General features: G+C 45.1%; 5 protein-coding genes across 10 annotated transcripts; 3 read left to right on the forward strand and 2 right to left on the reverse strand.

The window, feature by feature from the left end:
- On the forward strand, nucleotides 1,781–2,389 carry LOC8084638. Its single transcript, XM_002459685.2, has one exon. The coding sequence runs from the start codon at nucleotides 1,954–1,956 to the stop codon at nucleotides 2,185–2,187; it is 234 nt and encodes a 77-aa protein (XP_002459730.1). The 5' UTR covers nucleotides 1,781–1,953; the 3' UTR covers nucleotides 2,188–2,389.
- LOC8057312 (heavy metal-associated isoprenylated plant protein 7) lies at nucleotides 3,012–5,104 on the reverse strand. Its single transcript, XM_002461819.2, has 6 exons — nucleotides 5,004–5,104; nucleotides 4,824–4,915; nucleotides 4,555–4,723; nucleotides 4,208–4,464; nucleotides 3,951–4,032; nucleotides 3,012–3,837 (listed from the first exon to the last, which is right to left on the reverse strand). The coding sequence occupies exons 2-6, from the start codon at nucleotides 4,830–4,832 to the stop codon at nucleotides 3,122–3,124; spliced, it is 1,233 nt and encodes a 410-aa protein (XP_002461864.1). The 5' UTR covers nucleotides 4,833–4,915; nucleotides 5,004–5,104; the 3' UTR covers nucleotides 3,012–3,121.
- On the forward strand, nucleotides 15,557–17,809 carry LOC8084639 (palmitoyl-acyl carrier protein thioesterase, chloroplastic). Its single transcript, XM_002459686.2, has 6 exons — nucleotides 15,557–16,225; nucleotides 16,403–16,536; nucleotides 16,648–16,761; nucleotides 16,881–17,061; nucleotides 17,155–17,223; nucleotides 17,353–17,809. Exons 1-6 carry the CDS (start codon nucleotides 15,866–15,868, stop codon nucleotides 17,629–17,631), a joined length of 1,137 nt encoding a protein of 378 aa, XP_002459731.1. The 5' UTR covers nucleotides 15,557–15,865; the 3' UTR covers nucleotides 17,632–17,809.
- Nucleotides 20,147–22,682, forward strand: LOC110432928. Of its 3 annotated transcripts, none has more exons than XM_021454177.1 (4): nucleotides 20,147–20,300; nucleotides 21,206–21,302; nucleotides 21,538–21,695; nucleotides 21,787–22,682. In XM_021454177.1, exons 1-4 carry the CDS (start codon nucleotides 20,188–20,190, stop codon nucleotides 21,890–21,892), a joined length of 474 nt encoding a protein of 157 aa, XP_021309852.1. In that variant the 5' UTR covers nucleotides 20,147–20,187; the 3' UTR covers nucleotides 21,893–22,682. The 3 variants fall into 3 exon arrangements, 2 of the variants coding, with proteins under 2 accessions (XP_021309852.1, XP_021309853.1); XM_021454178.1 differs by having other exon boundaries at nucleotides 20,151–20,300; nucleotides 21,215–21,302; XR_002450237.1 differs by having other exon boundaries at nucleotides 20,178–20,300; nucleotides 21,227–21,302.
- Nucleotides 22,843–27,992, reverse strand: LOC8057313 (pentatricopeptide repeat-containing protein At3g26782, mitochondrial). 4 transcript variants are annotated; one of them, XM_021454174.1, is made up of 5 exons: nucleotides 26,941–27,992; nucleotides 24,533–26,093; nucleotides 23,837–24,077; nucleotides 23,514–23,605; nucleotides 22,843–23,432 (listed from the first exon to the last, which is right to left on the reverse strand). In XM_021454174.1, the coding sequence occupies exons 1-2, from the start codon at nucleotides 27,901–27,903 to the stop codon at nucleotides 25,050–25,052; spliced, it is 2,007 nt and encodes a 668-aa protein (XP_021309849.1). In that variant the 5' UTR covers nucleotides 27,904–27,992; the 3' UTR covers nucleotides 22,843–23,432; nucleotides 23,514–23,605; nucleotides 23,837–24,077; nucleotides 24,533–25,049. The 4 variants fall into 4 exon arrangements, with proteins under 4 accessions (XP_021309849.1, XP_021309851.1, XP_021309848.1 ...); XM_021454176.1 differs by lacking the exon at nucleotides 23,837–24,077 and having other exon boundaries at nucleotides 22,843–23,398; XM_021454173.1 differs by lacking the exon at nucleotides 23,837–24,077.

Below are 27,996 nucleotides of genomic sequence, written 5' to 3' on the forward strand. Positions count from 1 at the left end.
GAAATATACTCTCTCCGTCACAAATTAATTATCGCTTTTAGTTTTCGTATCATAAATTTGACTCAATTTATAGAAAATACGTGTAATATTTATGTTTTTCAAATAAATTTATTAAAAACTAGACTTAAAAATGTTTCCAATGATACTAATTATGTACCATAAACATTGATATTTTTTAATATATATTTAGTCAAAATTGTTTCTTGAGAAACGTAAATAACAGTTATTTTGAGACGGAGAGAGTATATAATATAACTGAGCTTGGCCTAAACAGAGATTTTTTCCAGTTACTCTAAATCAAACATCAAAGGTACATTCATATATGCATATAAGAGAAGTAGAGAACTTTAGTCTCACCTTGCTAATTTTTTATTTTTTTAATAGTAAAATAAACATCCAGCTTCATCTTGCTCATAAGTTCTCGTACTCATGCTCAAAGCAGAATCACAGAAATGACAGGAAATCAGTTCACAATCTTAGACATAACAGGTCATCCATACGAGGAAAAAAAATACCAAAGCCTGATGTCTCAAGAGTCTGATAGGTGTTGTAGATGCATTCTTTTCCCTTGTTCATCTGACGCTAAAACTGGACCAATATGTTCCTCTAAACAAGACATGCAAAAATATTTTAGGGTTGCTCTTGTTAAAAAGCTATAATTTATAGTGAGCCATAAGGATCAAACAAAATGCAACCGCTCTGCTAGTAACAACCAATTCCAAAAAAGGTTTGCCGCAGTATGCGCAGTGGGGAATACCAAACACCATTTGCAACACATGACAGAAATTTGGCATATTTATTACATTAAAAAACAGATGTTAAATAGTCTCAAAATTACCTCTCACAATATTTGCTTCCTTGCCAGTTCCTTTTAGTTAGGTTGTTCTTAGTTAGTATTACCTCATTTTCGAGGAATCAAAGAAATATCTTGATTTTAAACGACAGTTTTACTTAGTCCCCTCCTGAAAGAAACATTAAGGGAAATAATGCTACTTTTGACTATCTTTGTGTTTTCTTTTTTGCGAACTATGTTAAACAAGTTTGGGAATCTGTAGCTTAAAGGTCTGACTCCCTAACCAAATATCTTTCCGTTTCCGGAACTTGGTTTTTGAACCATCCCTTAAGTTGAACCCCACCAAAATCCAAAAATTTATCCTTCTTACTGCCCTATAAGCCTATCCAAAAATGAGAATCCCTAGTTTTTTTTTATTATCTTGGGAAAGTGTAGTTGAAGTGGATGGTCACTGCTATAGAAAATATTTGTAGAGATGGTTAGAAATCTTCATAATGGAAGTTTTCTCATCCAGCTCTATGTGTCTGTCTCTAGAAATCGATTTTAGCCACTCATATCGATTTCTAGTAGACCAATTTTAGAAGGGTGAGTTTCTCCTACATCCAAGTGTAGCTACTCGTATTTTTAATCAATATAAAAACCACTTTACATGTAAGTGCATACTTATTTATCAGTTTTATAGTACATTTATATACTTATTTTAAGATACTCCAGATCTTACTACGTGAAAAAAATCCGAAGGATCCCATAATCTTTTAGCATATTGTTATAATACTAACATTGTAGTATGAAAAATAAGTACAAATGATCAAGTATGATTTATATACATACATGGTAATATAATAATAATAATAATAATAATAAAAAATATATAAATGCAAACAGAGCTGCGCTTACAAGATCTCTTCCTTGCTGCCGGCGGCCTCCAGAACCAGAAAGCTAAAGCTGCTCTACACGAGTCTGCTCTCTGCTCACCTTTGTCTTTTGCAACCGCTGCCTTTGGGTTCCTTGCTCCCAAAGGATGGCATTTACCGGGACCCTTATTGACTCCCCAAACCGACAGGAACCTCATCACTCGATCGCTCTCGATCAGTATACAACCTAGCAACAAGCAAAGGTGTGTGTGCGCGCGCGCGAGACGACAGAGAGAAGAGCTAGCGATGGTGACGACGACGGACTGGGGGCCGATCATCGTGGCGGTGGTGCTGTTCATCCTGCTGTCGCCGGGGTTCCTGTTCCAGCTGCCGGCGAGGGTGAGGGTGGTGGAGTTCGGCAACATGGGCACCAGCGCCCTCGCCATCCTCGTCCACGCCATCCTCTACTTCTGTATACTCACCATCGTCGTCGTAGCCATCGGCGTCCATGTATACACCACCAAACCGGATCCGGCGTAGAGAGTAAATCGAATTAAATGAATTTTGCGTACGTGTGTTTATCAGTTCTGCTCTTCTTCTTCTTGTTTAGTTCTTCATTCAGTCAATATCTATCTGCTGTATATGTCATACATACATGTATACATTTATATATATGTACTCTAGCTTTCATGCTGTAGTAGATAACAATAATGAACAGAAAAAAAGTATATATAGAGAGATCTTGCGCATGTCTTTTGTTATGTTTCTTGATGCTTCCAAGTCACTTTTTTTGTTCATAGTACCCTTTTTTCCCTATCAGAATGAACACCATGGACTCATGCATATGCATGGAGTGATTTATGTCATTAGTATATATATCAAAACCGTTTTGTACTAAGGTATTCTAAAATTTTGTTTTCATATTGCTAGCTTAAGATAAATGCGTATATTACACACAATTTTCAGTATCTAAAACAAGACTTGCACATTTTCAATGTTGTTCGAGATAAACATGGCAGCAGGCTTCCATTCCTTTTTTTTATAGAGGAAGTATTCTATTAACTCATAGTAATTACATCGAGTCCATACAAACATCTTGAGATCATTTCTGACTTTTGCATTAAAAGTACATGGCCTATAAAAAGTTATTTTCTTGACAATTACAGACATCCTAGTGACTATCAATCCTCACACTTTCATTCCTAGCTAGTTGCTTATGTACTATCTAGATGGCTCTTGAAAACTTTCAATGGTGCAAATTTTACTTCATCTCTCTGTTTAAGATTTGACCGAAATTTACCCTTTAAAAAAAAGCCTTCAATCAAACTGAAGCACCGTACCCCCAAATTAACCAACAACAAGGATTGGAGAAACCATGAAATTTATACAGTTCCATATATATATTACATTGATCCATTGATCGATTATTATATACAGAAGTACTCACTTCTTTTATATTATTACATACTACACGTCACACGATGGTGCATGCATTTGGGTTCTCCTCACAGAAAGCTTCCGGTGGATAGCCATGCCCATACATGGCAGCAGGGCTGCAAGCAGCATACGCCGGGTACGGCTGTGGATACTGGTAGTACTGGTTGTAGGGGTAATAGTATTGTGCGTACGGATACGCCGGCGGCGGGTAGTAGTAGCTGCGGTTGCTGAGGGCCATCTCAGGCGCCACCGTCACAACTCCGGCCGGCATCGGAACGGTGAACAGGCGGCCGTCCTTGGTATGGTTCTCCACCACGAGCCCATCGCCGCCATTGTTATGGTTTGGAGCTTCGCCGGCATGGGCACCATGCCCCTCGCCGGCGGCGTCGCCCGGCTTCGCCGTTTCTGGGCTCTCATCCACATGGTCCTCCTCTTCTTCTCCTCCTCCTGCCTTGTTCTCCTCATTTATCTCTTCCTTCTTCCCGTTCTGCTGGCCATTCTTCTTCTCCTCCGGCGAGTTCTCAGATGGCTCATCTTTCTTGCTCTCAGCTTCAACCGGTGGCGCGACGACGACCGCTGGTGCCGCCGGCGAGTTTGCTGATTGCGGCAGGAGATCATCCAGTGGCTCCGCCCTGATGATGGCGGCTCTCCTCCCCGTGCACTTGTGGATGAAGCCGACCAGTGTTGCCGGCTCCACTTTCCCCTTCACCATCACCTGTGAGGATTTCAGGTGCGGCACGGCTTCCTCCACACCTGATGATGATCAGGCAAACGAAATGAGTAGCTGTTTGATTCGATCTCCTCCTGTTCGCTATCACAGTTGTTTGAAACGACACTTCATATACTATATATCGATCTGTACGTACCTGTAACCTTGAGTATCCTCCGCTTGATCTCCTCGCTGCAGGCGTCGCAGTGCAAGTTCATCTTCAGAACGGTAACCATTTCCTGGGTAATCAATCACAACACACAAAATCTATCTATATATAAAAAAAAGGCAGAGATCGAGTTACGGGTGAAACAAACAAACAAGCTGAATTTGGAGAAGGCGGTTTAACAAACTAACTGAAGTTGCAATAATGTGTGGATTTGTAGTTCACGAGAGATATACAATGCAAAGTACCATGTTCACTTGCAGTAACTCATCCTCCCCCATGTCCTTTGTGTTTGCGTCGCCTTTCTTGTTGGTCTCTCCACCCTTGGCCGCCGCTGACGGCGGCGGTGGCGGCAGCTTCTCCGGCGACGGGCTCACCAGCACCGCCTTCTCCCCGGTCCTCCTCTCGACGACCTGCACGACCTCCGTCGCGTTCTCCACCACCGCTCTGCCGCCCCTCACAACCACCGTGTTGGTCCGGCTGTCCACCGTCACCTCTCCAACACCTTCCATTATTATTCAGCAATGGATCGATCAAAATTCAGAACGAAATAAATATATGTACTCGTACTCCTATATCTTTGACTATTATATACCCTCGATGCGCTGCAGTGAGCGGCGCAACTTCCTGCCGCAGCCGTCGCAGTGCACGGGCGCCTTTATCACCAGCTGCTGCTGCTCCTCCCCGGCCGCCGGTACATCGCCGGCGGCGCCCTTACCCGCGGACGCCTGCTTGACGTCCTGCACTTTCTCTTGATCCGTCCCCTGTGCCGTCGCACGAGAAAACACGTACAGCGGGGTGTTATCACTTGGCATCAAACCAAATTAAAGAGTGAAGCAGTAGTCTCGATCATCCTCATCGTACCTTTGCCATGGGTGGGTGGCGTTGTACGTACGTGCTTTGCTGCTCCTTCTGGACTCTGGACTGACACTGACGCTAGTCGACGCCTGGAGCAGCTGCAGATATACACACATCTATGTATATATAAATATAAATATAAATATATGGGGCCGTGCGTAGTTCGAGGTGAGTTTGTAGGAGTACGTCGCCGTGGAGAGCGGTGGACGTGCCACGCTGGGGCGCCGCATGCATGCCTGCCTGCCTGCTGCGACCAGCATGGATGGGCTGCGCGCGGCGCCATGGATGGATCGGTTGCCTGATGCCTGCTGGGCTTTTTTGCTCGGCTGGAGATGGAAGCCAACCCAGCGAACGCCGCAGACGCAGCGCACTTTGGCGTCACCTGTGCGGTGTCCGCGCGCTACCTTGCCAGATGCATGCCAGAGAAGCGGCGCTGACGAAAGACATTATTTGCGATTGCTCGTCGTCGGTGCATATCGTCCTCAACAACAACAATGGATCTTGTCGCCTAGTAGGGCATTTATGTTGACCTTGACCCAGAAGATTGTAGGTGAGAGCATGGAGGTTGATCAGGTGATTCCCGTGGCAAGAACTAGGTTAGTAGGTGTGGTAAGTTTTCAGATTAACTGACGACGAGTCTTGTTGGCTTATTTACATTGCTAAAAATAAGCAATTTATATATAGATGAGGCTGTCCAGCCGCCTCTAATTTGTAGAGGGGTTGAAGGTCATGCCATCCGAACGCAGTTTTTTTTTCTCTCAAGGGCATATGCTCCCACTCTCTTCACCACTGGATTTGTTAGATAATATGGTTATTTACCACGTGCAGCGCATGGTGTTTAGCACATGTGCTTATCCCTTCTGTATAGGGTAGATTCAATGTATCTTGTATATTGCAGTTTGTTCCTAGATCTTACGCATGTATTGTGTTTCTGTAACAACTCTTGTAACGCCACCGTCGGGGGGCTTTTCCCCGATCTATTTAACACGTAACCGAGGGGCCAAGGGCCTCACCTCGTTCTCTCAAATTCTTTCATGGTATCAGAGCTAGCTTCCCTACGGAAACTCATCATGTCTTCCACCTCCGCTTCTGCACAATTCGTCGCTGCCTCGCTAGGGCTTGCCTTCATCCCCGTGACTGAAAAGCTCACCCGCAGCAACTATCAGTCGTGGCAGGCGCAAGTTCTTTCGGCGATCCGAGGTGCCCAGGCCGAAAGGTACATTCTACCGTCAGCTCACCCCCCCGCCGCAGTTTCTGGAGCCGAAGAAGCCCGATGACAAAGAACCTTCGGTGCTCAATCCGGAGTATGTTGACTGGGTGGCCAAGGATCAACAGGTCCTCAGCTATCTGCTCACCTCCCTCTCCAAGGAGATTCTCGGTCGCGTCAACACCGAGATCACGGCGTCCCGGGCGTGGGCCGCCATCCAGGCTATGTTCGCGGCTCAATCTCGGGCGCGCGTGATTGCCACACGCATGGCGCTGGCAACAGCATCGAAAGGCTCCTCCACGATCTCGGAGTACTTCGCCAAGATGAAGAGTCTCGCCGATGAGATGACATCGGCTGGGAAGAAGATTGAGGAAGAGGAACTCGTGTCCTACATCCTGACCGGGCTGGATGAACCATTTGATCCAGTCGTCGGTGCCGTGGCAGCTAGGGTTGAGCCGATCACGGTGAACGAGTTGTTTACTCAACTCGTCAGTCATGAGCAGCGATTGGATCTACGCGGCAACAACAACCAGTCGTCTGCAAATCTCGCGGCCAGAGGCAATCGTGACCGCGGCAACCAGAACAACCAAGGCCGCAACGGTGCCGGCAATCGCAATCGCGGAGGGCGCAGCAACACCAACAACTCCAGCCCTGGGCGTGCCAACGGTGGGCGTGGTCCCGGTGGACAGCAACGCGCTCCCTTTCAACCGGGAGTGTTCTGTCAGCTCTGCGGTAAATAAGGCCATGCTGTATTCAACTGCTTCAAGAGGTTCGACCGCACGTTCACGCCACCCCAGAAGACTGCCTCATCCGCCATGACGTCGTACGTGGACTCTGGAGCCACGGACCACATCACCAGCGACCTCGACCGCCTCACCGTCCGCGACCGCTACACGGGCGGAGATCAGGTTCACGCGGCCAACGGAACAGGTATGGAGATTCGTCATATTGGTCATAGCACTTTACATTCCCAGTCCAATAAGTTGCATCTCCACAATATACTTCATGTTCCTAAGGCTAGTAAAAAATCTTATTTCTGTTAATCGTCTCGTTCGTGACAATAATGCATTTCTTGAATTTCATCCCAACCATTTTGTCATTAAGGAACAACAGACGAAGAGAATTCTCCACACCGGCAAATGTGAAGGTGGCCTCTACCCCTTCACGTCCTCTCCGAATAAACAAGTGCTTGCTGTCGTCAAGCCCTCCAACACGTTGTGGCATCAACGACTCGGCCATGCTTCCACTCCCGTAGTCCAGTGTGTCCTCAGTCACCACAACCTTCCTTTTTCAAAAACATTGAGTAATAATGTGTGTGATGCATGTCAACAAGGCAAACATCATCAGTTGCCTTATTCTAGGTCTAGCAGTGTGTCGAATAGACCTATGGAACTTATTTATTCAGATGTGTGGGGGCCTGCCCCTTCTTCCTTTGGAAGATATTCATATTATGTCAGTTTCATTGATGACTATAGCAAGTATGTGTGGATTTACTTACTTCGCTACAAATCTGAAGTTTTTCAATGCTTTAGAGATTTTCAAACACTTGTTGAAAGGCAATTTAATTGTAAAAACCAAAAGGTTCAATCTGATTGGGGTGGCGAGTACCAAACACTCAACTCCTTCTTTAAACGCATAGGTGTAGCCCACCAAGTTTCCTGTCCCCATGCGCATCAACAAAACAGGTCGGCTGAGCGCAAGCATAGGCACATCGTTGATATGGGACTCACATTGTTAGCTCATGCGTCAATCCCTCTTAAATACTGGGATGAAGCGTTCCTCACCTCTGTCTTTCTCATCAACCGTCTCCCTTCCAAAGTCATCCAAAATCAAACCCCTTACGAACGCCTGTATGGTCATGCCCCTGACTACACTTTCTTGCGCACTTTTGGGTGTGCTGTATGGCCGAATATGAGGCCATATAATTCAAAGAAACTTCAATTCCGCTCTAAACGCTGTGTATTCCTGGGATATAGTCATATGCACAAAGGATTTAAGTGTCTTGACCCTACTGAGGGACGGGTCTATATCTCTCGCGATGTAGTCTTCGATGAGCATGTTTTTCCCTTTGCTTCCTTAAACCCCAATGCAGGCGCTCGTCTCCGGGCTGAAATTGCCCTTCTTCCTTCATCTCTTCTTCCTACAGATGCTACTTTTGGGAATGTAATTTTGCATGATCAAATGCCTTCTCCACCTGTGTCTACTAACTCTCCATCAAGATCTGTGCATGATTCAGCAAATACAGGAGAAGATTTGAGCAAAAACGCCCTTAACCCTGCATTGGACGGGCATTATTTTATGTCCCAGCTACAAGACAGTGGCAGCGCCAGACACGAGGTGGATTTGGCGGCTGATCATTCTCGTACCGCCGTCGCGTCACCCTCGGGTGCGGTGGAGGATCCCCCGGCGCCTCCCACGGGATCTTCTGCGCCGGAAACAGACATGGGGGCGCAGTCATCCGGTGCTGGCGGGCCACAAACTGATCCCGGCCAGGGGGGAACGTCGCCGTCGCCTTCACCGACTGTGGCCGAGATTGATCCTGCTGGATCTTCTACACCGAGTGTGCCTGCAGCTCATCGTCCGGTTACTCGAGCTCAACATGGTATTACTAAACCTAAACAATACACTGATGGAACAGTACGATGGTGTACTCTTGCTACTTCATCCGCAGGTGAACCAACCACTGTGGCTGATGCAGTGCGTGATAAAAACTGGGTTGCTGCCATGGATCATGAGTACCAAGCTCTTCTTCGCAACAAAACTTGGCACCTAGTGCCTAAGACCAAGAACAAAAATATAACTGGAAGCAAATGGGTCTACAAAATCAAGAGAAAGGCTGATGGTACCATCGACAGATACAAGGCTCGTCTCGTTGCAAAAGGATTCAAGCAACGTTATGGTATTGACTATGAAGATACCTTTAGCCCGATTGTCAAGGTTGCTACCATCAGGCTGATTCTGTCTGTTGCTGTTTCCAAAGGCTGATCCTTGTGTCAACTTGATGTGCAAAATGCCTTCTTGCATAGGCTCTTGGAAGAAGAGGTGTTCATGTATCAACCCCCCGGCTATATTGACAAGAGTCACCCCACCTATGTGTGCAAGCTGGATAAAGCCCTATATGGGCTCAAGCAGGCACCACGAGCTTGGTATGCTCGTTTGTGTGCTAAGTTACTTTCACTCGGTTTTGCTGCCTCCAAAGCAGACACCTCCCTGTTCTACTATCACAGAAATGGGCATTCTATGTTTGTCCTCGTGTATGTGGATGATATAATCATTGCCAGTTCTTCACCAGGGGCTACTGATGCTCTCCTCCGTGATCTCCATCGTGACTTTGCACTCAAGGATATGGGGGACCTCCACTATTTCCTCGGTATTGAGGTTAAGCGCACATCGACTGGGCTGGTTCTTTCACAGCAGAAATATGCATCAGATATTCTTGCTCGAGCAGGCATGTCTAACTGTAAATCTGTTGATACACCGTTGCCGACTTCTGAGAAGCTCAGTCTTGCTGATGGCACTAAACTTGGTCCCTCTGACTCCACACAATACCGCAGCATGGTTGGAGCATTACAGTACCTTACCTTGACTCGGCCTGACCTGAGTTTTTCCGTTAACAAAGTGTGCCAATTCCTTCATGCCCCCACAACGACACACTGGAGTGCTATCAAGCGGATCCTACGGTATGTCAAAGGAACTGTCAACATGGGTCTTATCTTTCGTCGGTCTGACTCCATGGTTGTAAGTGCGTTCTCGGATGCCGATTGGGCTGGCTGTGTCGACGATCCACGCTCTACCGGTGGATTCGCCGTGTTTTTGGGGCCAAATCTAGTCTCTTGGAGTGCCCGCAAACAGGCTACTGTGTCTAGGTCTTCCACTGCAGCTGAATATTAGGCGCTTGCTAACGCTACTGCTGAAATGATGTGGTTGCAAAAGCTTCTTCAGGAACTGCGCATTCCTCATGCTCCTGTTGCACGGCTTTGGTGTGACAATCTGGGGGCTAAGTACCTGGCTGCGAACCCGGTGTTTCATGCAAGGACCAAACACATCAAAATTGATTTTCACTTTGTCCGTGAAAGAGTCGCTCAGAAGCTCTTGGATGTTCGCTATATCTCTAGCAAGGATCAACTTGCCGATGGTTTCACAAAACTGGTTGCTGCTGCCAAGATTGATCAATTCAGGTCCAATCTCAACCTCCAATGTGGCTGAGATTGAGGGGGGATGTTAGATAATATGGTTATTTACCACGTGCAGCACATGGTGTTTAGCACATGTGCTTATCCCTTCTGTATAGGGTAGATTCAATGTATCTTGTATATTGCAGTTTGTTCCTAGATCTTAGGCATGTATTGTGTTTCTGTAACAACTCTTGTAACGCCACCGTCGGGGGGCTTTTCCCCGATCTGTTTAACACGTAACCGAGGGGCCAAGGGCCTCACCTCGTTCCCTCAAATTCTTTTAGGATTCGCATTAAGAAACGTGCAAACACACATCTCAAAGCAGATTTGCATTGAGATGTGTGTTTGCACACTTCTTAATGCGAATCCAGTGGTAGAGAGAGTGGAAGCACATGCCCAAAAATAACTTTCCCCATCCAAAGGTCATAAATCATTTCCAAAAACCATATCCAAAGGTCATAGATCAAACAAAAAAATAGTAAAAAAACTTTTTGATTGTAGGAGAGAACCCACCCCTGCAATCGTATGCACAAGTCACACGACATTAGTCCACCCTAATTGTTGAAAGTGAAGAGAAGGGGGTTAGCCAATCACGGCTATGGCCCTACAAGATCACCAACCTGAATGTAGTGTAATAATACATACCTAGGACAGGTCTATCATTTTCACCTGCAAGCTACCACAACTATCCATGAAATTAGATGCAAATCTAGATAACCTCAAGCCTAAACACGTTTCCTATACTCATGATTAATTGCTACTATATTCCTGGACTAGAATGAGACCATTCTACTATCCAAACGAGAAACGCATAAATAAACTTAAGTGATACTTAATGATGAAATAAAAAGAGGAACCAGAGTTACAAAAGCCAAATTGTGTTAAAAAAAAAGATAAATCCTAAAAATTCTCATAATAATCAGAATTATCTAACCTTAAATTTGATAGACTCTAATTATCACCGCCAAGCTATCGGATATATTCTATTTTCTAAAAAGTTACTCACCTTTGCCATTATATGAAATACATTATATATATATATATAAACTCTCTAAGTTTGTATCTAAATTGTCCATCTGTATCATTATAAAAGATAGTTTAACGAAACCCCTAAATTTTATGCCTAAATTAACTACCTTTGCCAACTATAATGTAAAATATTCCTAAAAACGTGCATCTAAAATGACCATCTCTACCATTATGGAAGATGATTTAAGATGACTTCTAAATTTGCTTTTTTAGTTATCCACATTTGCCACTGTAAAAGACAATATACAATAACGCCTTTGATTTATCTTAATCATCTAACTCTACCATCATATATAAAAATAAACTTAAATATCCCTCTGTCGGCGTCTAGACTCGTGGTCTAGACACAAACGATTATATGTATGCGTGACTATCTAAGCCTGGATGGTGATGCAAGTGGAACACAGAGGATTTATACTGGTTCGGGCTAAGGATGCCCTACGTCGAGTGAGATCGGGGGTCTGTATTGCCTTGCACCCAAAGGTGCTTGTAGTAGGGGTGTACAAGCAGGTTACGAGAGAGGGCTAAGTCCCAGGTCTCGGCTTTGTGCGGTGGACAGAACACTGGTTTCTACCCTGTGAATGAGCTTGCTTAGAGCTTTGGTGTTTGTGTTGTGCGAATGGCCTTGTGCTATATGGATCAATCTGTCTAGGTCGTGAGCCGTGGCTCCCCTTTTATAGCCTCAAGGGGAGGCAGGTATTTACATGAGTGATTGGAGATTTCCACTGCTGAGTGGTGAAGCCACAGTCCCGACCCTGTAGAAGCTTGCCCATCCCGTCCTTGAGGCATGGCTGATAGCATGGCTGCTCCTGTGGAGGGTTACCGAGCTCTGTTGAAGTCGTGGGGGTCGGATCGGTGATACTGCTGCTTGTCCTGTTAACAGTGGAAGAAGACAGCAAATAGTGACGCTGATTAATCTCCCCCATTCCTCTTTTACTGTGAGGCAGTACACCACAGTGAAAGAGATAAGGTTGTATAGTGGAAGAGGTAAGGCTGCAGTGACCAGGGTGGTTGGAATAGTCGCCACCATGCCCTGCTGCGATATGGGAGTCACTGCGCCGTGGGTACGGGCGTCGTGCGTTTGGAAGCCTTGCTCTGATCGGGCGAAGCGGCGTTGGCGCCCGAGCCCTAGAGGGGTCGGGCGACACGGAACTGACGCCCGAGGCCTAGGGGGTCGGGCGAGGCGGTGTCTGCGTCCGAGCCCTAGAGGGGTCGGGCGAAACAGAACTCGCGCCCGAGGCCAAGGGGTCGGGCGAGCCGTGATTTGGGCCCTAGACCGAGGAGTCAGATGAGCTGGGGCCCACGCCTTGGTGATTGTGGATGGTTTGCTTCGTCTTTTTGTGATTTTTATTGCTCTGATTTAGGTATGCTTTTTATGGTACCCAACAGTAGCCCCCGAGCCTTTGAAGGGGTGAGCTCACCTCTTCAAAGGTTCTTCTTTTTTGAGGGACCATTTTTGTTGACTGGGAGCTTTTTTACTTTCTCCGGAGGGTGCGGGCGAGCGCACCCGCCGGGTGTAGCCCCCGAGCCTTTTGGAGGAATGGTGTTATTCCTTCAAACGCTTTTACCCCTGAGTGATGTAGTTGGGAGTATTTGAGGGATAGGTTGCGTGTTTTTTACACGTAGTGCCTGTTCCCATCGTGCGAGGAAGCCCCCGAGCCCTTTCCCCGCAAGGGTCGATCAGGTTCTTTCTCGTCTTATAATTACGTCCCTCATTATTCCTTTCGCTCGGAGGAGGGGTGGGTCGCGCCGTACTACCCTCGATGGGCGAGTATCGACGTTCCCCGGGAGCTGCAAGCGGGTAAATCCAAGTGGATGTCCGAATCCCATTCGATAGGGGTCGGCTAGTGGCCCTATGGGCACATCTCAAAATACCCGAGGGCAGTCACGGTGGATGTCGGAACCGTTCGCTAGGTTCCAAGGGCTCGGTGCCTCCCTCGATGGGATCCCACTCGCGTGACACCCGCATGGGTCTCAGATACGACTGGCAAAGATGCGCCGACCCCCTGAGGGGCTCGGGCCTTGGCCTCTATTGTGCTCATCTTCAGTCATCCCTCGCTCGGTTATCCTGAGGCGACTATTCGAACTCGCTTTGCAGGTCAGTCTCGCAACCTCTGGAACGTAGGTGGCCATGGCCTGGGGATTTTTTCCTCGAAAGGTTTTCGGATTTGATTGTAGTATCGGGGTCGGGCGAGACGGAATCTGCGCTCGACGGAAACCACCTTGCACTTTTTTGCTCGGGGTCAGCAAGGGGTCGGGCGAGACGCAGTCTGCGCCTGACGAAGACCGCCCTGCGACCTTGGTCAGCAGGGGGTCGAGCGCCCCTTGCCCTGGAAGGAACCGCCCTGACATATCTTTTCAGGGCGCTCCTTTTGAGGCGCGGCGCATGGGGAGTCGAAACGGCCGTGCCATTGTGCCCCGACCAGACGAGACGTTTCACCTACGAAATTAATGCGCGCGTGCGGCAGGCGTGAGAATCGGAGGGAGCGGGCGCTTCGAATTTTTCACCTGGTGAGGGAGCGGGCGACGGTTGCTCTTTTTTCCCCCTTAGTGTTCTGCGCAGGCGGCGTGGTCGTGGTGCGCTCCTTCTATAAAAGCAACCGCAGGGGGTTGGTTTCTTTCCTCCTGCTCTCGCAAAAAAGCCCTTGCCTCATGCTCTCCCTACGGGCGCCGTGCGTTTGGAAGCCTTGCTCTGATCGGGCGAAGCGGCGTTGGCGCCCGAGCCCTAGAGGGGTCGGGCGAGACGGAACTTACGCCCGAGGCCTAGGGGGTCGGGCGAGGCGGTGTCTGCGTCCGAGCCCTAGAGGGGTCGGGCGAGATGGAACTCGCGCCCGAGGCCAAGGGGTCGGGCGAGCCGTGATTTGGGCCCGAGACCGAGGAGTCAGACGAGCTGGGGCCCGCTCTCTGGTGAGTATGGATGGTTTGCTTCGTCTTTTTGCGATTTTTAATGCTCTGATTTGGGTATGCCTTTTTATGGTACCCAACACCCTCTAATCTAAATTTAATAGCAATATAATTTAAGATATTATAAACAATAATTTAATAACAATAAAACTAGGTTATATATGTTTAGGGGGTGTTTGGAACTGCTCCGCTCCACGTTTTTTAGCCAAACGGTTTCAGCTCCACGTACTCAGTTCGAGGAAAAATGGTGGAGTTGTGAGAGCACCTAAAGAGGTACTCCACAAACTTCAGTTTTTTGTGGAGCTGCTCCACAGTGGAGTTTGTGGAGCAGTCCCAAACACCCCCTTAGACTATATGTTTCTACCATAGTTAAATTAAGTTAAGCATGAATGCTATGTACAACATGCAGACCAAGTAAACATGTATACATATCCTGTTCGTTTGACTAAAAAGTCATGATATAAGTATTGTTCGCTGTTTTTTTATAAATATATAAATCTTGGAAAAGGATCCCTTAACAAATTGCATAATAATAACACTAATAGTTTATTTTAAGTTCTCACCGCCTGCCTCCCCCCCAATCTGGCTCCCTCCCGGCTGCCTTCGCCACCACCAAGACCTTTAAGCCGCCCTCCCAACATCCCCATCGCCTAGTCGGCCAGCCTCCCTTGAACCCTTCTCTTCTAAGCGAGTTGGGGAAGAAGAGAGGGAGAGTCAGATCCTAACTGCCGTCATCTTCTTGTTCATCTCCTGTGCGGTTGGGCGCGGGCACGACATGTGGGAGGAGGTGGGTGATACAATTGCAAAACTTCAGGTGCAAAGGAGTAAATCTGGTATCTAAATTGGAATTGGGTTAGAAAATGAGTACGTATAGAAATTAGAGAATAAATAATCAGTTTTGATTACTTATCCGTGCTAAGGGCCTGTTTAGTTTCCCACCTAAAAAATTTTCATCCATCCCATCGAATCTTTGGACACATGCATGAAACATTAAATGTAGATAAAAAAATAAACTAATTACATAGTTTTGTTGAAAATCGCGAGACGATTTTTTAAGCCTAGTTAGTCCATGATTAGCCTTAAGTGCTATACTAACCCACATATGCTAATGATAGATTAATTATGCTTAATAGATTTGTCTTGCAGTTTCCAGACGAGCTATGTAATTTGTTTTTTTTATTAGTTTCTAAAAACCTCTCCCGACATACTCCCGACATATATACCCAAAATTTTTTCATCTTTAAAATTTATTCACTAAATTTTCAATGTTTATATATGTAGTACAAGTTCCTCGAGCACGAATTGATGAGCTAGTACAATAAATATGTGTACCACGATACACGCAACATAGCCGGCGATTTATGAGGTTTGGTGCATCTAACACATGTAGAATAGTCATCTTAGGTGTAAAGTTTGGCAGGGCAGTTCAGCTATCTCCTGCCATCTTTGTCCATCTGATTCTCCAAGCTCCTCGCATGGGCAAACCGATCAACTACTATTATCTAAACTAGGGCTAGTAGGATCCCACTGGAAGCCACCATTACGCATAATAATAACATAAACCTACTGGTAATCCTCCCTGTTTCCTTCCTTGTTGTGTAACACGCAGCCACCAATTCCGATCCTTCCCCTTCCAAGTTTTATTCTAAGCCAGAACCAGAAGAATACATATGGTCCCATATATAGCCTTTTATTGACAGAATGCAGCAATTGCAAGAATATCATCATCGGTAATGGCAACCACGCCGGCACCGCAAACCGCATCGCGGGTCGCCTCCGGCCGGCTCATATTTGGCGAGCCAAGATTGCGTGGCGTGAGGAGCTTTGGCAACGGCGGCGCGTCCGGCAGGCGTGTTTCGGTGGAAGCTGTCAATGGCGCCGTCAGGCCGAACGGCGCAGCGGCGGTGGCCGACGTCCGGCTAGTGCCCGCGCCGCCACCGGCGTCCGTGGAAGGCGACGACGGCGGCGATGCCTTCCGGCTCGGTAAGTTTGTGGAAGGGACGCTTGTTTACAGACAGCAGTTTGTGATCAGATCCTACGAGATCGGGCCTGACCGGACTGCCACCATGGAGACCCTCATGAACCTCCTGCAGGTGCATGCCAAAACACATCATTTATTCAGTGTGAATCCCTGTTACTGACTTACTGTTACATATATATGCATCTCAATCTCACTGTATTTTGTATGATCTCCATTTGCCCAATCCTCTCTCTGTCTACTTCTTGTGCCATGGTCTGAAGATTGCCCAGCAAATCTGATATCTGTGCAGGAGACAGCACTGAACCATGTGATGTGCTCTGGGCTTGCTGGAGATGGTTTCGGTGCCACACTTCAGATGAGCCTCAGGAAGCTCATATGGGTCGTCACAAGAATCAACATCCAGGTCGACAAGTACAGCAGATGGTAACTAACTACTGTACATACAGAAATAAAAAGACAAAGAAAACCTGATCTTCAGTCATGTTCTGTTTACTGGGTTTCACTTCACATGCTCCTCTTGCTTGACAATGACAGGGGAGATGTTGTGGAGATAGACACCTGGGTGGCGTCATCAGGGAAGAACGGCATGCGCAGAGACTGGATCATCCGCGACCGCAACACCAAGAACATGATTGCAAGAGCCACAAGGTAATAACAAACTTCCCACTACATTTCTACATTGCAGATTACAGCTGTGAATCAGTACTGGGGGTGCATAACAAGCTGGGAATGTGTGATGTGATGAGCTTGTATTTTTGTGCATGCAGCAACTGGGTGATGATGAACAGAGAGACCCGGAGGCTGTCTAAGATCCCCGACGAGGTCAGGCAGGAGGTGCTTCCCTTCTACCTGGAAAGGAGCATCATCGCCGCCGACGCCACCGGCAGCGGCCGCAAGATCGAAAAGCTCACCGACTCGACGGCGGAGCACATAAGATCAGGACTAGCAGTAAGAACCAGAACACCTCCCTACAAATCCTCGTTCAGAGCTTCAACAACCCATTTGTTTGGAACTGCTCTGAACTGAACTTGTTCCCTTCAGCCCAGGTGGAGTGACATGGATGTCAACCAGCACGTGAACAACGTCAAGTACATCGGTTGGATCCTCGAGGTAGTTTAATTCAGAGCTTCTCACAAGTCACACCACCTCTGAATGAATGAAGAAAGATTTTCCTAGACGAAGGAACCACCTGTGAATGATATGATGCAGTTCTTCTGACTGCTGAACACCTGAATGCAGAGTGTGCCGCTGGACGTGCTGGAAGACTACCACCTGACGAGCATCACGCTGGATTACCGCCGGGAGTGCCGTCAGTCGCAGCTGCTCGAGTCGCTCACCAGCATGGCCATGGCCATGACCTCGTCGCCGCCTGCCGAGCCGCCGTTGGCGTCGAGCCTGTGCGGCTCCGACCTGCACAGCACGCACCTGATACGGCAGCAGGATGACAAAGCCGAGATAGTCAGGGCCTGTGCGGAATGGCGTCGCAAGGAGCATCGAGGGTCCATGGAACAGCTCTGACATGCGGTTGTAGTGGTATATAGTACTATGTTTTGTATTCGCTTCATTGCTTGCTTTTGTTTTCTAGATTTGTGTAATTCTTTTGATCGATCTGCTGTAAGCTTGGGTGTGAGATATCATGTTTGATTCCAAATCTTCCAACTCAATAAATAAGGGGCTTTCGCCTTGTTTGGTAGCTTCCAGGTGCTCTGCTCCTCCTGAAAACAATGTAGCAGCTAAGGATGAAAACGGTCGGAAACGGTCGAAAAACTCCTAAATTGTTTTTTACTTTTACATTTGAAATACGAAAACGAAAACGAAAACGGTAAAGTCGGACACGAAAACGAACACGAACTTACGAAATATCGAGAATTTCGAAAACGAACCAATTCGATCGGATTTATGTCGAACACAGTCGATATACGAAAACTCAATACGAAATACCGATATATAGTACCAAGTGCATGACTAAAAGTATATATAGGATCAAGTTCAACTGCATATAATAATTAAAAAGTGCATGCTCCTTAGTCTTAGGTATTTAATACAATAGCCCACATATAAATACAAGTCTAGAATAAGCAATTAATAGCTAACATGAACACAACTAGCCACTGGTAGAAAGAACGCAGATGCATGGTGAGTAGTCTGTAATTGGGCTGTGTGACCCTACAGTTGACTAAATTCGGTTTAAATCAAATTTTGAATTCGAAATATTTCATATTAAAAGTAGAAAAGTAGAAAACGGTCGAAAAATGTTAAAACCGTTTTCTACTTTTATATTTGAAATACGAAACATCTAAAATACGAAAGCGAAAACGATAAAGTCGGACAAAAAAAATACGAATTCGATCGGATCAAATATAGAAAGCGGTTCGGTTCGGTTCGGGATATTTCCGTTCCGTTTTCATCCTTAGTAGCAGCACTGTTGGCGATTTATAGCACGGAATTGTTTCGGTTTTTGAGTTAAAAGTGAACTAGAAAGAGGAAGAACCGGTGGAGCCACTATTTTTAATTCGATCGGCTCAGTGCTATAATAATAAGCAGTGTCGGGCTATAGCTAATAGCTGGGTGTGTAAGGCCTTGTTTAGGAGGGCTTCTCTAAAAGAGTCTTCTCTAAAAGAGTCGGAGCTGTTTTGAACGAGCTATACTTTGTATTTTCTCAAAAATGGCTTTCAACTCGTCCGTTTTCTTTTCTTTGAAAATTAGCTCTAAACGGCTCCTCCTACTAAACCATTTTGGTAGGTCTCCTTAGGACTTGAGAGAGATGAAGTCGAGAGTCAGAGAAGTGCTGCAAAATTTTTCAGATTCTCCGTCACATCAAATCTTTAGACGCATGTATAGAGTATTAAATATAGATGAAAATAAAAACTAATTGCACAGTTTAATCGGAATTGACGAGACGAATCTTTTGAGCCTGGTTAGTTAATGATTGGACAACATTTGTCAAATACAAATGAAATTGCTACTATTCTTATTTTGTAAAATTTTTTAGAACTAAACAATGTAAATAGAATGAATGAAGATTGTGGTTACATTTGTTAGCCATTGGAATCCAGATGGCACGATGTCAGATATCATGTGCGCGCAAGGGAGGTCAATTGGAATATATTGATTAGTTTAATGGAATCAAACAGACTTTATTTTTTAAAAGCTATGGAACTATGAAAGTCATAAAAACTCATATATATCTAAAAACACCTACTTAGAAATTTAAAAAAAATAGGACTGAAAAATATTCAAAGAATTGCAAACTAGACACCAAAACAAGAATGGTTTTAGGGAAAAAATTAAACCATATTTTCTAGAGCTAAAACAGTTATGCGAATTTTCTAAGGTTAAATGATATTTTAGAACTTTTTATTACATAAATTTGAAAAGGATTAAAAAATGATTTTACAAATAAATAAGATAAATTGGTTTAAAGAGATAAATCGAACTCCATGAAAAGAGGAACGAGTTAACTTAAGAGTCTATTGGATAAGGCTTTAGCTCTAGCAAAGTTGTTTATTCGATACGGCTTTAGCTCTAACAAAATTGTTTTGAATAATAGTAAAGCTATAATATAATCGGTTTGTTTTAGTTTATCTTCTGAATCTAACAGTTATTTAGCAATATTTTTCTCTAAGGCCCTGTTTAGTTTCTCATCCAAAAATTTTTCATCCATCCCATCGAATCTTTAGACACATGCATGGAACAATAAATGTATATAAAAAATAAACTAATTACACAGTTTGGTTGAAAATCGCGAGACGAATCTTTTAAGCTAGTTCCATGATTAGTCTTAAGTGCTACAGTAACCCACATGTGCTCATAATAGATTAATTATGCTTAATAGATTTGTCATGCAGTTTCCTAACGAGCTATGTAATTTATTTTTTTATTAGTTTCTAAAAACTCTTCCCGACATCTTTCCGACACATCTGATGTGACATTAAAAAAATTTCATCCTCAATCTAAAAAGGGCCTAACAACAAATTTAAAAACTGTGGCTCCTTGTGCTCCGACAGTCCTGCTCTGTAGAGGAGAGGACCTTTTATGCGGCGGGCCTTGGGCCATTAATTGTTGGGCTGTGCGATGCTGTCGGTCCCCGTCCTCTCTTTCTTTCTCCCCGTTTCCCGTCGCGACGACTGTGCGACCGCCGCGGCCCTTCACCAAACAGGTCTTCGCCGGCGACGAGCTTTCACCTGGTATGCACGCCATCGCCATCTTCTCCTTCCTTCCCGCTGTGCGAAACCGAGCGCCCCCCCAAACCCTAATACAGGCTATTCTGCCCCGGATCTGACCTTCATATACATACATACATGATAAGCTATTCTGCCCCGGATCTGACCTTCATATACATACATACATACTTCATGATTCCGCCAGCTTGGAGTCTTTTTTTTTTTTGGCAAAATTTGTCGGTTCTATATTTGCACGCCAGTGTCGTATGCTGAATTAAGCTATCTTCATCCGGTAAATCGTTGTATTTTGCTGGCCGCGTGCGAGTGCCTGTGCAAGTTTGCTATGTCAAAAGTACAACTGAAAGTTGAGATATAATCCAACTTCGTTGCATACCTGCATTCTAAAAGTACAACTGATTGTTACTTTGGTCAATTACCAAACATCCATTCAATTGCCAACTGTTGCATGCGAAAATATTGCATAGCCTATCATAACCCCCTTTTCTCAAGAAAGTTGCAATTATAGGACACCAAACAAAGGGCTTCGTAATTATAGGACTCCAAACATCGACTATGTTAAAATGACCCTTGAAAAGTTGTCTTCTTGTTTTCCATGACATTTGGTGTATTTAATCACTTTGTAAATCAAAATACATGTATTTTGTCCCTAAGGGACCCTTAAAACAGAAATTGATGAAAAACACCTAATGTCATAGAAAACAAGAAGTCAATGTTTTAAGGGTCATTTTAACGAAGTCGATGTTTAGAGTCCTATAATTGTGAAGCACAATGTTTAGTGTCCTATAATTGCAATTTAATGGTGGGGGTTCGACATTATAAATTGCTCTGGTATACTAAACGTTATGAATTATAATGGTGATGGTTCAACATGGAGCATACTACCTGATTTTGTTACCGATTTCTGCTAGTGATAATAGTCTTGGACACAGAATGGAAGGGCGCCGCTCAAATGAAGTATCATCTGCCGAAGCTGTCTTGGTGGGAGCACTGTCGTCTGGTGTTAATGTAAGGACATTCCTTTTGAGTTTTGATGGCATAATCCGTGCAGCATATTCCATATTTAGTGTATTCATTGTCGGTTCAACTTTAGTCATGCCTGTTTTCAGTGCAATGTAGTGTGTTTTGTTGTACATTATCTTGTTATATACTGAGCCTCATATTCAATTTTAGTGTTGCCTCTGCTTGCATGTTTTTGGCATTACACATGTTGATGAGAATCGATGCTACTTTTGCTATGTAGGCCCCCACATGGTTTGTGCTCAGGATTACATTTTTGCTCCTGGCCTTGTGTTTTACAGCGATGCTTGCGCTAGCATTTTCGTCCAAAAACTTTGTAATTGTTGCGCATGTTCTTCTGCTCGTAACTATCGGAACCGTGCTATTTGTGCTGCTTAACAGGTCAGTCTATCTACCTGTTTGTATCCGCGCCGTGATCACCGTTACTCTTGTTTGGTGAATGATTAATCGAAGTGCCATTTCTGTATTGTAGGTTTCTGGCTGAAGTTGGGCTCGTGCCTGTTGAACAACAGATGAAGGAGATGGGCATCCACAAAACAGAAGCCACAGATAAAGACAAAAGAGGCAAAAGAAACTAATCAGTGACTGAGTTTTATAATATGGAAGACAGTTTAACACCTTACATCATTTGACAGAGTGACATTATCTCGGATGGTAGAATGTGCATTCACTTCAGACAGTACAATTTTGCACAAATGATCATACACCTTTGGACATACTCCTACTTGCAAATGGAAACCCTGGTCCAAATCTGAAGTGAAAAGGATGTAGCAGCAGAGCGCATCAAGCCTGCTTTCCCTCTTCCTTGGGTTTGCTCTTCTTTTTCTTGATGTAGCAGAAGCATGAGCAGCAGGGGATCTGAAACAAGAACTTCATTGTCAGAGAAATCACCAATGCTTTGTTCGGAGAAGTGTGCCCAAGGGATTTGCATGCAATGCGACCCTTAAATATACTACATGGATGCCTCAGCTTATCAGTGGACATTAGAATTTGTGACTCAGGTGTCTTTGGCATGAAGCTTTTAACCGCCTCTGATACTTTCTTTCGTTTATGATCTTTGTGCAATATGGCCGTGTCAGTGAGCAGAGGAGATTTTCACTGAAAGTAACTATCGTTCCTTTCGTTTATTCTTTATTAACCCTAATAATGAACCTGATTTCAGAAGTCCTGATAGCTGTTGATTCTTTGAAGCTTGATTGAAAAGTTGGAAAAGCCTTTCGTCACTCAGGATGCAAGGCATGTTCTTTAGCTGCGGATGGGTGCAATACCCGTCAACCCGTGTAACCTTTTAGTCGTTCGGATTCAGTGTATACGTGTAACTCTACAAACAAAGTTGTCTAAATACATGTTTCTCTCGGTGTTTAAACTTTTTCTCTCTTATATATGTTGCATTGTCAGATGTTGCTTTGCTTGCATGGTTGGACTCGTACGCATCAATAGCACCAGATACTAAGAGAAGCATATCCATATATGCACACATTAGAGCCATGTAAAACTGTACATCGTTTCAGGCTTACCACTCAACACAAAAGTTAAAGCGCCGTATTGCCATTAATAGTGATTAAGCGCATCGCAGGTGTATAGATACAAAATAAACATATCCCAAGTTCATATATGCTACCAAAAATGTACACCTCCATCGTTAGAGTTCACAGCGCTTGCCAGCACCAGCAGCAACAGATACTCAGAGAAGCACCAGAAACCAAATCACAGGCGCCATACGAGTATACCACAACCATCCTCCAGTTTTGTTGCAGAAACCCCGTTCTTTCTAGACATGCTTAGGCCATGTTCGTTTTCCAGGTTTTGAATTCAAGGAAGAATTCCTGGCTGGAACCGCTACTTAATTTACATATGAATTTCATTGGCTGGAATAATTCCAGGCGGGATATGCCCCAACTGAACGAGGCCTAGGTATTCTTTTTCTCTGCTGCATCCCATTTCCTCTTTTCACCGTGGAGCTTCTTTGCATTGGGTGAAACCCAATCCTTCTCCAGCTCTGCAGCACTCTTCCTCGAACATTCATAGGCATCCTTCACCTTCATATATGCAAGCTAATTTACCAACCGTTCTGCGCTGAAAGCCTGAAACATTTGGACAGATGCACCAGTTTCACTCCTATAAAGAGCAAAATAATGTATAAGCATAATACACAACCAATGCTCAGCAAGACTCAGCCATTCATTTACACAAATATACCTCATACGGGGGGCAAAGAATCATCCTCCTGCCAGTGTAGAAACTGAGGAAACCACCATTCCCTTTGTCACCAGAAGCTTGAGCGCATTGGTCTTCAGAGCAAAGCAAACCCTAATTAATTACCACATACACTTACCAATTCAACAGATATAGGAAACTCAGTACAAATGTCTAACAATTCGACTTGGAGCCTTGCTACTTTAAAAATTAAAACCCTACAACACAAAATCAAACCCTTCACCCCTCCCTCTTTTTCCAACCAAAATCACCAAGACAAACACTTGAACACAAGCATGTACTACTGAACTGTGGGAGGTTCTCACTCTTGCTCTCTCCGTTTGTGCTGTACCCCTTCTCTTCTTTGCTGGATTACTTCTGTCAGATAATTTGAGGAAGGGGATGAACAATGGTGTCGACAGCTTATTTGGTAAATGGGAGAAGCCACATCGAATTCATGCCCTCCATGTGTGCCATAGAGCGGATCTGCTCACCTCGTGTGCACATCCCTGTCGCCTCCAGGCATGCCATGTTTGACAGGGCATGGGCTAAGCAATGGGATTGTGGCTTCAGAAAAAAAAAAAGCTAGGGATATAACCATGCAGTTATGTAAAACCATCGAAGACAGCTTTGTTTCTTTGTCAAATTGCACACAATGTGTTTAGCTATATTCTACTGTCGTTATTGTGACATCTATGCAATCTGTACTTCGGCTTTTATGCCTCCTTTTTTCTCCTATCTTAATGCAATGATACGCACGTCTCCTGCGTATTCCAGAAAAAAAAGACATCTATGCAATCCACTTTAAAAGGATGTATAAGCACTCACTTTCCACAAAACCACTATCCAGTTAGTTGATAGCTTGGATAGTGCATACGACTTTTATAAAACAATTAGTAATAAAGAACCTCATCTCTAAAGCCTGAACTCAGTTTGAAATGGTACTTTAAGTCTTTAATCCTCCACAGTATCACATTTTGTTTACTAATTACTGTACATTTAAATGAGAATAACATACAAACCTTCTATAATGTTATGGAACAGAGTTGATATTAAGAAATGACCATGTCTCAATTTCCTCTCTGGGCACATTTCTGGGATTGACAAATTCATGCTTCTGAAGTGTCCAGCAGTGTTTCTCATCACATGTAAATATTAAAAAACTAATCCTGGCAGAATTCATGTACTCCAAAAATGACTTTGTGCTCCTGGCCTTCACAAATGGTCAAGGCTGAGCCATTATGTTACAAGCCCTTCATATCATGATGAAAATCCATGTCTTGCGCATGAAAGTGCAAGTGTATTAGGCAGGACTATTGAAAGCCCCAATGTCCTTCATCTTCACCACAGATAAGTTGACTAACTGCGTCAGCCAGCTATGCAGTTCAGACCATTTTATCCTAATCAGGATGAAAAGTTATAAATTATATCACTGATGTATTGGCCTGTGTGCTGGACAGATGCACTGAGAGTCTCTCAATATGTGATATTCTGATGCCTACCAATATGGAATCACAAACTAAGTTTCTTTGCATAATGTCACCAATAATCCCCACATGAGCATAACCCATCCTTGAAATGATGAAAGCGCTTTATGTCTCTAACAATAATCTCCCGTCCAGTAAGCTTTGTAATAATCTTTATTGCTGCATGGCAATCAGTGCAGACCCGGAGATTCTTTATGACATGGATTACTGACCCTTGTACAGAGTTCATCAGGGCAAACGCAACAGCAAGCTTTTCACTATGGATGCGCAACATGGATTCTCTCTCTTCTACATCCAAATCATGAAGAACAGAGCCTGTGTTTGGTGCATACCCTGCTTCTTGAATTCTCTCAAGCAGTTTCTCCAAATAAGCATAGATTTCCTTGTACTGTGGATGACTCTTGTCCCCAACATAAAACAAATGGGTTTTACCTTTCAACTCAACTGAGCTATACCCTGGAGGCTTTTCTATTCCTCTGGTTTTAACCAGAACTCTCATTCTTTCCACATCTTTCCACATTCCAGCTTCTGCATATATATTTGACAAGAGAACATAATACCCAGAGTTAGTTGCATCCAACTCAAACAATTTTTCTGCAGAAATTTTCGCCAACTCAACGTTTTTATAGATTCGGCATGCACTAAGAAGAGCTCCCCACAAAGCAGCATCAGGTTTGGCTTTCATTTCTTTAATAAGGTCATAAGCTTCATCAAGACAACCAGCACGGCCAAGAAGATCCACCATGCATCCATAGTGCTCAACACCAGGTTCAATTCCGAACTCAGTTTTCATGGTGTTGTACCAATAACGGCCCTCATTCAAAAGACCAGCATGACTGCAAGCAGCTAAAACTGAGATAAAGGTTATGTAGTTTGGCTTTAGCCCTGACTTCCTCATGTCAGTGAAAACATGAAGGGCTTCTTGGCCATATCCATGCATGCCATAGCCAGCAATCATGGCAGTCCATGAAAGGATATTCTTTCCCTTAATTTTTTGAAAGGCTTTCCACGCCATTTCAACTTTTCCACACTTGCTGTACATATCAACTAAAGAAGTCCCAACATAGACATCATCCTCCAATCCCATTCTTACCACCTTTAAAATATATAATAAGAGGAAAATTTAATCACATCAAAATTAAATAGAAAGAATGGCATAGCACCATCATATAATTTGAGAACATGGAAACTGTGAGACAGATGAACAATTGATTTGATGTATCTCATCCAATGCTGCAAAAGGGAAGTTGCTTAAGCTTAGTAATGAACTAATGTAGATGACCTAGCATTTCGATTCTTGTCTTGATCAATTTATAATGAATCAATGATAATATAGACCATCCATAAAGACAAATAAATGATACCTACTGACAAGACAACTCACAACATACAAATGCTCACTTAGCTCACTGGCAAGTATGGCAGTTATGTCACAATCATAACTCAAAATTTTGCTTGTGGACAAATCTGGAATATACCACACTACCACAGATCTCCAAAAGCAAAGCAACAGATGAGAAAAAGGTTACTATATACTATAGTCCTCGAAAAGAAAAAGGTGATCGTGATGCTTCTATGTTCACAGCATATTTTCTCTTCAAAGCATGCAGGTCCATTTGTTTGGCCAAACTTAACACCTAAGCACAGAAATACTTGTATGCTAAAACATTATTCCATGTTCACAGGATGATGCATGCAGGTACTTTTGGTGCTATAATGCCATCTCACATGGTTTATGAGGTGATGGCACTCCTGCAGGAATGAGCTAGCATAGAGGCCCTCGACAACTAATGTAAGACTATTCTAACAGTTATAGATGGCTCACTTTGTTCAGAAAAATCACTTAGACTGATCTTCAGATATTGGCATGGTGAATTTGATCCCAGGAAACATGCAACTGGCCAAGGAACTTGGTAATCAAAGGTTATGAGGAAGCAACTCACCTGATTATGGATGCGCTTTCCGGTCTGTATTGCCCCCTCATGTGCACAGGCCAGTAGCACAGCCGACAAGGCTACCGCATTGCATCTAACACCACCTCCCACAATCAGCATCTTCCTATACAACCCAAGCGCCTCTGTTGACAGTCCATTCTGGGCGTACAATGCAATCATTGTGTTCCAGGACACTACATCCCTCTCCATCATATCAAAGAGCTTCCTCGCAGCCCCCAGGTCATGACCACCGCCCTTTGCATAAGCGTCTAGCATCGTGTTTACTACCCCTGTATGCCCATCCAAGCCAATCTTGGAGACAAGTGCATGAATACCACCAGTAATGCCACGGTCAGGGACACGAGCGGATGCAGAGAGCGCTACCAGTGCAGCCGCCTCGTCAACCACTCCCGCGGAATCAGAGGCGACCATGGAGCGGAAGATAGAGAGCGCGGTATATACAAGGTTATTGCGCACGCAACCGGACGCCATGGCCGTGACAATGACGGGGTTGGGCGCGGGGATTTCGTCGAACGCCCTGCGGGCATCGAGGGGGCGGGAGCAATGGTGGTACATGTGGAGGAGGGCGGAGGCGGAATAGGCGTCGGAGGGGAAGAGGCCCGAACGGAGCGCGAGGAGGTGGAGCTGGCGGCCGGCGGAGAGGGAGGTGGCGGCGGCGGCGGCGCGGAGGGCCGGGGGCAGGGCCGGCCGGAGCGCAGCGGGGTTGGCTCGGAGGGCGGCAGCGAACGCGGCCAGCGCCGCGACGGGGTCGCCGGAGGAGAGGAGGTCCGCGACGGCCGCGGACCATGACGAGGGGCGGGACGGGTCCACGGCGCGGAGGAAGAGCACGCGGAGGGACGGCGTCGGGGCGTCTCGGTGGCGTTGGGGATCGGAGACGGTAGCGGTGGGATTACGCGCTGTGGCTGGAGGTGGTGGGTTTCTGGGTGGAGGCATGATGCTTGCTGCTGCCATTCGCTGCGCGGCCGGTGCCCTGCGGTGGCGCTTTCTCGGAGTCGGACGAGGGGGACCGAGGAGGAGGGAGGAGAGGTTTTGGTTTTCATAACT

This window comes from Sorghum bicolor, chromosome 2 (assembly GCF_000003195.3).
Source record: "Sorghum bicolor cultivar BTx623 chromosome 2, Sorghum_bicolor_NCBIv3, whole genome shotgun sequence".
In the NCBI taxonomy this organism is placed as follows: Eukaryota; Viridiplantae; Streptophyta; class Magnoliopsida; order Poales; family Poaceae; genus Sorghum; species Sorghum bicolor.